The sequence below is a fragment of the Hordeum vulgare genome, chromosome 4H (genome assembly GCF_904849725.1).
Source record: "Hordeum vulgare subsp. vulgare chromosome 4H, MorexV3_pseudomolecules_assembly, whole genome shotgun sequence".
NCBI classification, from domain to species: Eukaryota; Viridiplantae; Streptophyta; class Magnoliopsida; order Poales; family Poaceae; genus Hordeum; species Hordeum vulgare.
The window spans coordinates 442453650-442466358 of NC_058521.1; the positions used below are offsets into that span (position 1 = coordinate 442453650).

General features: G+C 42.9%; 1 protein-coding gene across 1 annotated transcript; it reads left to right on the plus strand.

Moving 5' to 3' along the window:
* Positions 1–8349: 8349 nt before the first annotated feature.
* Positions 8350–12263, plus strand: LOC123448871 (26S proteasome regulatory subunit 4 homolog). Its single transcript, XM_045125901.1, has 6 exons — positions 8350–8941; positions 10209–10454; positions 10850–11019; positions 11123–11339; positions 11427–11567; positions 11967–12263. The coding sequence occupies exons 1-6, from the start codon at positions 8447–8449 to the stop codon at positions 12048–12050; spliced, it is 1353 nt and encodes a 450-aa protein (XP_044981836.1). The 5' UTR covers positions 8350–8446; the 3' UTR covers positions 12051–12263.
* Positions 12264–12709: the final 446 nt, after the last annotated feature.

The window sequence follows — 12709 nt, forward strand, 5'->3', positions numbered from 1 at the left end:
TCATCCTTTGTGTTGAGGTCGGGATCGCGCGATGGTTTACACCTACCAACCCTTCCCCTCGGAGTATGCGTTTAGCACTTTGTTTCGATTACTAATAAAAACTTTTGCAACAAGTATGTGAGTTATTTATGACTAATGCTGAGTCCATGGTATAGATGCACCTTCACCTTCCACCATTGCTAGCCTCTCTAGTGCCGCACAATTCTCGCCGGTGCACAAACCCACCAAATTCCTTCCTCAAAACAGCCACCATACCTACCTACTATGGCATTTTCATAGCCATTCCGAGATATATTGCCATGCAACTACCACCGTTCCATCTCATGACTTGTGTCGTCACTCTCATATTGCCATTGCATGATCATACTAGATCGTTGCACATCCCGGTACACTGTCGGTGGCATTTCCTATGGAGTCATCATCATTGTGATCTTTGAGCTTTGAGTAACTAAAAGTGTGATGATCATCATTATTAGAGCATTGTCCCATGTGAGGAAAAAAAAGAGGCCAAAGAGCCCAAAACAAAAAAAAAGTGAGCAAAAAGAGAGGCCTAAGAGCCCAAATAAAAAAAAGAAATGAGAGAAAAAGAGATAAGGGACAATGCTACTATCTTTTTCCACACTTGTGCTTCATGCTTTGTCGCTACCATATGCTAGTGGGAATATTTTATATAACTTGGCTTGTATATTCCAATGATGTGCTTCCTCAAAGTTGCCCTAGGTCTTCGTGAGCAAGCAAGTTGGATGCACACCCACTAGTTTTCCTTTTGAGCTTCCACATACTTATAGCTCTATTGCATGTCTTGTATGGCAATCCCTACTCATTCACATTGATATCTATTAATGGGCATCTCCATAGCCTATTGATACGCAGAGTCAATGTGACCATCTCCTCCTTTTTGGTCTCACAACCACCACCACACTCTATTCCACCTATAGTGCTATATCCATGGCTCGCGCTCATGTATTGTGTGATAGTTATAAAAAGTTTGAGAAAGTAAGAGTGCGAAAACAATTACTTGGCCAATTCCGGGGTTGTGCATGATTTACATTAATTGTGTGAGGATGATGGAGCATAGCCAGACTATATGATTTTGTAGGGATAACTTTCTTTGGCCTTGTTATTTTGAAAGTTCATGATTACTTTGCTAGTTTGCTTGAAGTATTACTTTTTTCATGTCAATAGCAAACTATTGTTTTGAATCGTACGGATCTGAACATTCATGCCACGTGAAAGAAGTTGCAAAGGACAACTATGCTAGGTAGCATTCCACATCAAAAATTCATTCTTTATCACTTCCCTACTCGAGGACGAGCAGGAGTTAAGCTTGGGGATGCTTGATACGTCTCCAACGTATCTATAATTTTTTATGTTTTCATGCTATTATCTTGTCAAACTTTGGATGTTTTGCATGCCTTTTTTTTTGGGACTAACTTATTAATCCAGTGTCAAGTGCCAGTTCCTGTTTTTTCCGTGTTTTTGACCCCTTTCAGAGGAGATTTTGAAACGGAGTTCAAACGGCAGAAAATCTCCGAAAAGATTTTTTCTGGAACGGAAGAAGATCAGGGGACTTGGGAGCGAAGCCAGAAGAGCCCCAGGGGCCCCACAAGCCCCCACCCCGCGGCCAGGGGCGCGCCATGCAGGCTTGTGAGCCCCCTGGAGGTCCCCTGACCTAGATCTTGCGCCTATATATTCCCAAATATTCCCAAAATAATCAAAAGACGGTCGTAATTACTTTTTCGCCGCCGCAAGCTTCTGTCTCCGCAAGATCCCATCTGGGGCACGTTCTGGTGCCCTGTCGGAGGGGGGATTCGAACACGGAGGGCTTCTTCATCAACACCATGACCTCTCCGATGATGCGTGAGTAGTTCACCATAGACCTACGGGTCCATAGCTAGTAACTAGATGGCTTCTTCTCTCTCTTGGATCTTCAATACAAAGTTCTCCATGATCTTCATGGAGATCTATCCGATGTAATCTTCTTTTGCGGTGTGTTTGTCGAGATCCGATGAATTGTGGATTTATGATCAGATTATCTATGAATCTTATTTGAGTTTCTTCTGATCTCCCTTATGCATGATTTCATATCCTTGTAATTCTCTTCGTGTTGTGGGTTTTGTCTGGCCAACTAGATCTATGATTCTTGCAATGGGAGAAGTGCTTGGTTTTGGGTTCATACCGTGCGGTGACCTCACCCAGTGACAGAAGGGGTAGCGAGGCATGCATCCTGTTGTTGCCATCAAGGGTAAAAAGATGGGGTTTTCATCATTGGTTTGAGATTATCCCTCTACATCATGTCATCTTGCTTAAAGCGTTACTCTGTTCGTCATGAACTCAATACACTAGATGCATGTTGGATAGCGGTCAATGTGTGGAGTAATAGTAGTAGATGCAGAAAGTATCGGTCTACTTGTCTCGAACGTGATGCCTATATGCTGGATCATTGCCTTAGATATCGTCATGACTTTGCGCGGTTCTATCAATTGCTCGACAGTAATTTGTTCACCCACCGTATTACTTGCTATTTTGAGAGAAACCTCTAGTGAACACTATGGCCCCCAAGGGCTACTCCACACCATATTTTTAGCCTTACACTTTTTACTTCGTTGCACTTTCCGCCTTCAGATCTCACTTTGCAAACAATCTTGAAGGGATTGACAACCCCTTTGAAGCGTTGGGTGCAAGCTTGTTTGTGTTTGCGTAGGTACTCTGGACTTGACGAGACCCTCCTTCTGGATCAATACCTTGGTTCTCAAACTGAGGGAAATACTTACTGCTCCTGTGCTGCATCACCCTTTCCTATTCAAGGGAAAAACCAACGCAAGCCCAATCTCCGTCAACGTGTCAATTTCTGGCGCTGTTGTTTGAGAAGTAGCAGACACTCTCCGGACAATAACCAATAGTGGGACCTAGATTCCCATATTGTCTCCTACATATTCTATGAAGATCTCTATCGGTTGAACCTCTATGTCAAGGATTCAGTTAATCCCGTATGTCGTTTCCTTTGTCCTTCGGTATGTTACTTGCCCAAGATTCGATCGTCGGTATCTCCATACCTAGTTCAATCTTGTTACCGGCAAGTCTCTTTACTCGTTCCGTAATACAAGATCACGTGACTAACTCCTTGGTCACATTGCTTGCAAGGCTTGTTGTGATGTTGTATTACCGAGTGGGCCCCGAGATACCTCTCCGTCACACGGAGTGACAAATCCTAGGCTTGATCCATGCCAACCCAGGAGACACCTTTGGAGATACTTGTAGAGCACCTTTCTAGTCACTCAGTTACGTTGTGACATTTGATACACACAAGGTATTCCTCCGGTGTCCGGGATTTGCATGACCTCATGGTCATAGGAACAAATACATTGACATGCATAAAACAATAGCAATAAACTGACACGATCATATGCTACGTTCATAGTTTGGGTCTTTTCCATCACATCATTCTCCTAATGATGTGATGTCGTTATCAAGTGACGCCACTTGTCTATGGCCAGGAAACCTTGACCATCTTTGATCAACGAGCTAGTTAACTAGAGGCTCACTAGGGATAGTGTGTTGTCTATGTATCCACACATGTATTTGAGTTTACAATCAATACAATTGCTCATGGATAATAAACGATTATCATGAACAAGGAAATATAATAATAACCAATCTATTATTTCTTCTAGGGCATATTTCCAACAACATGATCAAGATGTGTTTGCAATTTAGCATGATCAACATTGTGTGACTCCTCAAGAGCCAAACGAAGACCACACTCTTCCTCTAGAGCAATGGATAGTTCCGCAATCTCATCGACGTATTCACGACTATGTCCCTCCAACTTGAAGATAGTATCCTCATGAGACTCAATGAGATCACTGGCCTCACCAAGTTGTTCCAACAGAGAAACAAAGTGCTTATTGGATTCACCTTTGATCTTACACAAGAATTTGTCAAACTCATTCTCATCAAGCTCCACTACTTCACTATCATCAACACAATCTAACAATGAAGGAGTAGTAGTGATAGTGGTCTTGATGTTGGGGGTTACCTTATTGATACCTTTGGCCATGAGGCACTTGGCAATGCGGTTCTCGTTGGTGGCGCCGAAGAGAGACACCTTGGGGGAGGAGGCGGCAATGGCCACGGTAGCCGTTGCCATCCCCCGCGGCTTGTATAGTCTTCGTCATCATCGGAGGTGTACTCTTCATGGGCCACCAAACCCCTTGTAGGAGTCTTATTGGTGACGATGTTATTGCTTGGGAAATACTTGGCTTTGTTTTGCGAATGAGCTTGCCGCCGTTGTCTTCCCTCTTCTCATAAGGACAACCCGACACAAAGTGACTCACATTGCCGCAATTGTAGCATGTCCTCACTCGTTGCTTGTTCTTGGACCCACTAGAGTTGTTTTTGGATAAGTTAGGCCTTGAGTTTCTGATGTTGCCCCAAAATTGCCTTGAGGCAAGAGCCATGTGCTCGTGATAAGCATACTTTGTGTCTGCAGGGCAGCCTCTTCTTCCTCTTCCTCTTCTTCATCCGAAATGACCTTGGCTCTCAAGGCAAGGTTGGGTGAGGCTTTCTTTGACCGGGCATGAGCAAGAGCATTGTCGGCGGTCTTGTTCATGATATTCATGGCAATGAACTCATCTAACACTTCACTTGAGGTCAAGGTGTGGAAATTCGGCCTTTGACGAATGATGGAGGACATGGCTTTGTTGAATGACATGATGGCCTTGAGAAACTTGCGCTTGATCCAAGTGTAATCCGTATCCTTGCTCCCATGATCTTGGAGGGCAACGACAAGAGTAGTCACCCTTCGGTAGAGATCATGATGATCCTCATCTTCTAGCATCACAAACTCATCGGCCCCATCAAGTACCACTTCAAAGTTGGATCATTGAATGCTAGAGCTCCCCTTGTACAACACCATGATGTGCTCCCAACAATCCTTTGCACGAGTGAAGGGGCACAAGTGAGATAGATCTTCGGGAGGAACTGCAGATTGAAGGATGAACAATGCGGAATGATTGTATTGATTGTCCGCCTCTTCTCTTGGAGTGCAGTTGTTTGGATCATGTGGGTAGAAGCCTTGTTTGATGATTCTCCAAAGATTTGTTGAGCTGTGATTCAAATGAGACTTGATGCAAAAGACCCAATTAGCGAAATCATCTTTAACAAGTTTAGGAGGAGGACCAAGGTTATTAATATGCGGTGTAGGGACGGTCCTCCATAGATCGGGGGAGGAGGAACCGAGGCAAAGTTTCCCGTCCCATTCTTGTCAATAAGGGAAGAAGTTTGAGTACCTTTAGTCGCTCCCTTTTCGGAATTGGCCTCCGACTCCGATGTGGTGGGTTTATCCACAAGCAACGGTTCGGGAGAATTCTTCAACCCCTCAAGTAATTCTTGAAGCATGGACTTGACTTCGATTGTCATGGATGTCTTGAGTGAGGCCACAACCTCATTCAAGTCATCACGTGTGATCGAACTCAATTCCACGACCTCGTGCACTTCATGCCCACTCCCACTATCATCAGCCATACTCTTCGGGGTGGTGAAACCCTTAATAAAGAGACATGGCTCTGATACCAATTAAAAGGATCAATATGGTTGACTATAGGGGGGGGGGGTTAATAGGCAACTACCAATTTTTAATTGTTCATAACAGATTAGGGTTAGCAACAAAAGGTTCTCTAGATAAACAACTAGCTGAGCAACCTATATGATGCTAACAACAACTACAACTAATGCAAGCGAGGAATACAACACAACAATAGTTAGGACAAAGTAAAGGCAAGAGATAACCACAAGTGGAACCGGTGGAGACGATGATGTGTTACCAAAGTTCCTTCCCCTTGACAGGAAGTACGTCTTCCTTGGAGCGGTGTGGAGGCATAATGCTCCCCAAGAAGCCACTAAGGCCACCGTATTCTCCTCACGCCCTCGCACAATGCGAGATGTCGTGATTACACTAGTGGTGCCCTTGAAGGCGGCAACCACACCCTTACAAACAAGGTTGGGGCAATCTCCACACAAAGCTTGGAGGCTCCCAACAAGACCACGGAGCTTCACCACAATGGAATGTGGCTCCGAGGTGACCTCAACCGTCTAGGGTGCTCAAACACCCAAGAGTAACAAGATTCGTAAGGGATTAGTGGGGGGGAATCAAATATCTCTTGGTGGAAGTGTAGACCAGGGCCTTTTCAACCAATCCCTAGAAAATCAACAAGTTTGATTGGCTAGGGAGAGAGATCGGGCGAAAATGAGCTTTGGAGCAACAATGGAGCTTAGGGAGGTAAGAGGTAGTCTTCTTGGGGAAGAAGACCCCTTTATATAGTGGGGAAAAGAATCCAACCGTTACCCCCACTCTCAGCCCGAGCAGAGCGGTACTACCGCTGCTAGGAGCGGTACTACCGCTGCTAGGAGATGTACTACCGCACGGTAGATCCACCAACCACGGAAGTAAAAAATTACTTTGTGCCTACCACCGCTGAGGCTACGGTTGTGCAAAGGTCCGGGAGAGCGGTAGTAAAAATACTACGCCCTGAGAGCGGTACTACCACTGGCACCTGCGGTACTACCGCTGGCACTTTGCACAGACAGGGGGAAACAAGCTGGAGCTCCATTGAAGCGAGGGAGAGGTGGTGCAATAGAATTGATGTGTACGTGTTGATTCCACCCTAACCTTTCTGAAGCCGACCCCTCTTAATAGTACGGATTTCCTATGACTCAAATCCACCGAAGAGAAACATAGAAAGCAACCGTCTTTGATATACTCCAAGGGGCACCAAATCGTCTTGTTCCTAGTCATGAATTATCTAAAATGCTGAATGCACACGATTAGTCCGCACATGCATTGTGATCAATCACCAAAACCACTTAGGGAGAAATATGCCCTAACAATAGGGTACCGTAAATACTCTCATAAAATATGCTAAGATCTACAACATCCAACACATATACAAAATCTGCTAAGATCTACAACATCAAATACATACAGTACAAAAATATAGTTTATAACGAACCTACTAAAACTGTTATTATAGATGTTGAAATATTTTTCTTAAACTTGGTCAAACTTAAATAGGTTAGACTTAAGAAAAACTTAGAACTTCAATTAGTTGGAACGTACAAAGTATCAAGCTGGTAATATGTGAATTCATGACTATCCACAAGTAGTTATTAGGTTCACAAGACTATTAAAGATAATGTCATGTTAAGCATTAGGTCGGATTGTTTTGGCTCTAGAAGTTGCATACGATCTTGGATGAAGATGACCAAAAAAATTACAGTTGTTTGTTTCAATGAGACGAAGAACTTCCCCGTGGAGCAGATTTTCATATGAGGTAACATTTAATTACGTTATGTGTCATGCCATAAACCGATTTCAACACATACCTCTGTGAACTGGTCATGACTTTCACGCACGAGCTCTGGTTTGGGCTATACTTATATCCTTCTTGATCTTCTGAGAGAGGGACATCCAATGGTGAACTCCAAGCTTTAAATTGATCTCATGTTCCTATGGATTCAGGCCATCCCTTGTGATCCTTACTATTTTATTCCTTGTGCCACTTTTGAGAGTCAACACAACTGTTGCGAGAAGGTGCAAGGGACGAAGGTACTTCTGAAGGCGGTGCAAATGCGAGGAGCTACAACGGAACATCGGAGGGGGCCGCTAGCTTCAACGATGTCGGAGGCGAGGGGTGAGGAAGGTTGGGCATGAGCGTGAAATTTCTTCCCATTGTTGGCTATGGTGGAAAGGGGCCTCCTTCTCCACCCGTAAGATAAGAGGCTCGCGGTGGGACACCGAGTTTCTTCTCGTGAGCTCATGTGCTTCCTCATGAACAACAACAACAACAACAACAACAAAAATAAACAAAACAAAAATTTCTGTTTTTTGCAACAAACATTGATAAATTGTCTACATACATACACATTTTAGAAAAAACATGTTGACATGTTTTTTTTTTGGGGGAGGGGGGTGCTGATTTTTCAAAAAAAATGGAAGCATTTTGCAGCATCAAATTTGTTTTTTCACAGAACGTTAGAAGTTCTTTTTGCAAATATGCATACAATTCGTCAATATTTGATGTAAAAAAAATCCATTTTTCTTAATTTGATTGTTTATCAAGGACGCATTTGAGCTGGTGAGCAAAAATAAACTCTGGGTCGAGTGAAATTTCTAATAGGTACGTACATCCTATCCGAACACACTGTATATGGGCCTTGTTGCTGTAAAAAACCAAAAAGACGACGGCCTGGATGTGATGAGGTATATGCCCTTTTCCTTCTCCAGTGCGTCGAGAGGAAAAGAGAGGTGTAACTCTAGAAAGAGAAAACTATATATCGGTCTTATCTAAGCACCATAGGCCATAATATAGCAAAAGAAAAGCCGATCTCTCTATCTCTCCGCTAACCCAAACCCTAACCCTCGAATCGAAGCAACCAGCCGGCGGCGATGGGGCAGGGTTCTCCGGGCGGCATGGGCAAGCAGGGCGGTCTCCCCGGTGACCGCAAGCCAGGCGACGGTGCCGCCGGCGACAAGAAGGACAAGAAGTTCGAGCCGCCCGCCGCCCCGTCGCGCGTGGGCCGCAAGCAGCGGAAACAGAGGGGCCCCGAGGCGGCGGCGCGGCTGCCCCCCGTGGCTCCGCTCTCCAAGTGCCGCCTCCGCCTTCTCAAGCTGGACCGCGTCAAGGACTACCTTCTCATGGAGGAGGAGTTCGTCGCGAGCCAGGAGCGGCTGCGCCCCAGCGAAGACAAGACGGAGGAGGACCGATCTAAGGTCGACGACCTCCGCGGCACCCCTATGAGCGTTGGCTCGCTCGAGGAGATCATCGACGAGAGCCACGCGATCGTCTCGTCGTCCGTTGGGCCGGAGTACTATGTCAGCGTACTCTCGTTCGTCGACAAGGACCAGCTGGAGCCGGGATGCTCCATACTGATGCATAACAAGGTACGAATCTGTAAATTCTGCATTTATCTGATGGACTCGAACATGGATTATAATTGAATACTTTTGACCGCGAGAAAACCTAGGGCGAGTTCAGATTAGGGCTCCTTTGATTCAAAGGATTTTCATAGGAATTTTGGAGGATTAGAATTTTTTTCCTATATTAGTTGTTCGATTCATAGGATTGAATCCCATTGGAATTTTTCCTTAGGATTTCTTTCTACTACCTAGGATTTCTAGAATCTACTCAAACCTCTTTTGAAAGAATGAGGGCCTTAGTGTTTTGTTGTGATGCTGGTGATTTCCTTGATTCTAGAAGGTTGATAAGTGGATGACCTTTGTGAAGGGAGGCTGACAAGTGACAACATCGGAGTGAGTTATAACTGGTCCATTTGGTGAACTTGGGGCATTTTAATGACATTGAGACTTGTGGGATGGGGGCCATAGGGCAAAACATGGGAATTGAGATGAATGTGGTTGTTCATCATTGCTTGTTCTGTATGTGCAGAACCGTGACACCTGATTTGATTATATATGAAGATATCTATGCATGAACTTCGCTACAATTTGTCATACAATGCTTATGTTGTCTGTGCTAATTTGTTTTGTTTCATTGCTAAGCGTCATTTCCTTGATTTCTTTAGGAATAATTTTCAGAAACTTACATATTTGGTTAAGTACAATCCTTTTCTGTCTATCTACTCCCTCCATTCATAAATATAAGTCTTTTTATAGAATCCAATGTGGACTACATATGGAGCAAAATATACATCCGTATGTAGTCCGTATTGAAATCCCTAAAAAGACTTATATTTAGAAACGGAGCGAGTATATATGATGGTGACCACTTACTTGCCTGTATATTAGGACTAACCATCGTCAAGAATTGACAGTTGCAAAAGCAAACACCTGTTCACTTGAACTCCATATTCAAACTTTAAAGCATAATTTATGTTATTGCTTTCTTATAACTAACACAGTAACACCATGATCACAGCTAAATGCAGTAATTTTCTTGCAGTATTTCTTTTTGTAGTACGTGTTTTCCTGTAATCTGCATTTGTGTCTTCAGCTCTTATATTCTTTGTGTGGTTAATGATATGTTTGTACCGGTGTTTAGATTTATTTTCAATGGGTGCATCTCTAGATCTTCTGTCCCATTCCAGTTTTTAAACTCAATATGCTTTTATGCGAACAGATCAATTATAGGTCTGTTTGATGACTCATTCAAAACTTTATTGAGAATCAAGCTTGATATCATTTCTGTCAGGTTCTCTCGGTGGTCGGAATTCTGCAAGATGAAGTTGATCCTATGGTTTCTGTCATGAAAGTTGAGAAGGCACCTTTGGAGTCTTATGCTGACATTGGTGGTTTGGATGCCCAAATTCAAGAGATCAAAGAGGCAGTGGAACTTCCGTTGACACATCCTGAGCTATACGAGGACATTGGGATCAGGCCTCCGAAGGGAGTCATACTATATGGGGAACCTGGAACAGGGAAGACTCTACTTGCAAAGGTTTGTGTCTTATCCTTTCCACTGGGCAAGGATTCCATATTTTGCTTCATTTAAGCATCCTTTTCCACTAATAAATTAGTGACCCCCCTAAAAGCTTGTTAGTTTCTGTTTACGTAATTTTAGCACGTTATTATATACTCCCTCCGTCCTGAAATACTTGTCCGAAGAGTGAACGTATCTAGATATATTTTAGTTCTAGATACATTCATTTCTATCCATTTTTGCGACAAATAATTCCGGACGCTACTCCCTCCATCCCAAAATAAGTGACTAAAAAATGACTCAACTTTACACTAAAGTTAGTACAAAGTTGAGTCATTTTTGAGTCACTTATTTTGGGACGGAGGGAGTATAATAAAGTGTAACTTCTATCTTATTGTATAAAATTGTGGCAGGCTGTTGCCAATTCTACATCAGCAACGTTCTTGCGTGTTGTTGGGAGTGAGTTGATCCAGAAGTACCTTGGTGACGGCCCTAAGCTTGTAAGGGAACTGTTTAGGGTGGCTGATGATCTGTCTCCTTCAATTGTCTTCATTGATGAGATTGATGCAGTTGGAACAAAGAGGTATTGGAAGTTTACTCTAGGATTATTATTCTTTGTACCAAGAAAAAGATGGGTGGAGTTTTCCTGTGAAAAATGAGTTGAATCGAGTTGTTATTGTTTATAGGTATGATGCTCATTCAGGTGGTGAGCGCGAGATTCAGAGAACCATGTTGGAGTTGTTAAATCAGCTGGATGGTTTTGATTCAAGAGGAGATGTAAAGGTTATTCTAGCAACAAACCGCATTGAGAGCCTTGACCCAGCTTTGCTTCGACCAGGCCGAATAGACAGAAAGATTGAATTTCCATTGCCAGATATTAAAACACGACGGCGTATCTTTCAGGTGCTTTTCTTCTAAATATTTAGCAGTACTGGGTGTTTAATTGGAACCTGTTTTTATTCTTACCTTGTGTATTTTGTCTTGGTGCAGATACACACTGCTAAGATGACATTGGCAGAAGATGTGAACCTAGAAGAGTTTGTGATGACCAAAGATGAGTTTTCTGGTGCTGATATCAAAGCTATTTGTACTGAAGCTGGATTGCTTGCCTTAAGAGAGCGCAGGATGAAGGTAAGACATTGTTGCTCTGCAAATCAGATCCCTTGCTCTTTCTTATAACACAACCTTCTGAGCTAACTATGAATTGTGACACTGGGTGAAGGCACGATAGTAATCCAAGACACTTTTACTATCTTTCATAGATACTCCCTCCGTCCCAAAATTCTTGTCTTAGATTTGTTTAGATATGAATGTATCTAGTCGCGCTTTAGTATTTAGATGCACTCATTTCTAGACAAAACTAACGACAAGATTTTTGGGACAGAGGGAGTAGTTTACTTGACCAGGGTGGCCTTTCTATTGTCTTAAATTAAAAACCATAACTGGATGCCCCTCAAGAAACATAGGTGGATGGAAAGTTTTGATTTCACATGTTTTACATTTCCTGCTCCTTCCTTTCTATTTATATAGGTGACACATGCTGACTTCAAGAAGGCCAAAGAGAAGGTAATGTTCAAGAAGAAGGAAGGTGTACCGGAGGGGCTGTACATGTGAGACTGTTCACCGCTCTCGCTGCCAGCATTACCTCTGGGTTCGCATGCTAGTGTAATACTGGAGGATTGGAGTTTGTGTTTTGTTTAAAATGGTCTGAGTTTATTTGCCTCTACCTACGTTTTATTCAGCAATCCCAAACTTTATACAGCCCTCCGAACAATGTACTGCGACCACCTGAAATGCATTGATGAATCAAGGTCTTGGCGGTTCAAATTGTGGTTGCTCTGTGAGTTTTGGTCGGAATCTTGTATTGGTAAAATAGAGAATCCTGATGGCGTGAAATGAACTACTGATTTATTTTCTTATTCCGAGACTGGATCAATGCTTAACAAAAGTTGTCCTTTTATACTCCCTTCGTCACAGTTTAAAAGACATGACATGCACGTCTCAACAAGGCATGCATGAATATCTAAATTGTCAATTTGACTTATATAAATATATTGTTTAACATAAAAATTATATCATTAGAAAATAGAGCATCTAAAGTTTTTGATGATATATATTTTTGTTATATATGCCTCTCATCAAGTTGGTTAAATTGATGACCTAGGTACATGTGCTGGATTTGTAAATGTGCTGGACTTGTAAACTGAGACGGAGGGAGTATATCCACATACGCATTTTACTACCATCTTCTAAGATGATCTTTTAAAAGTGCT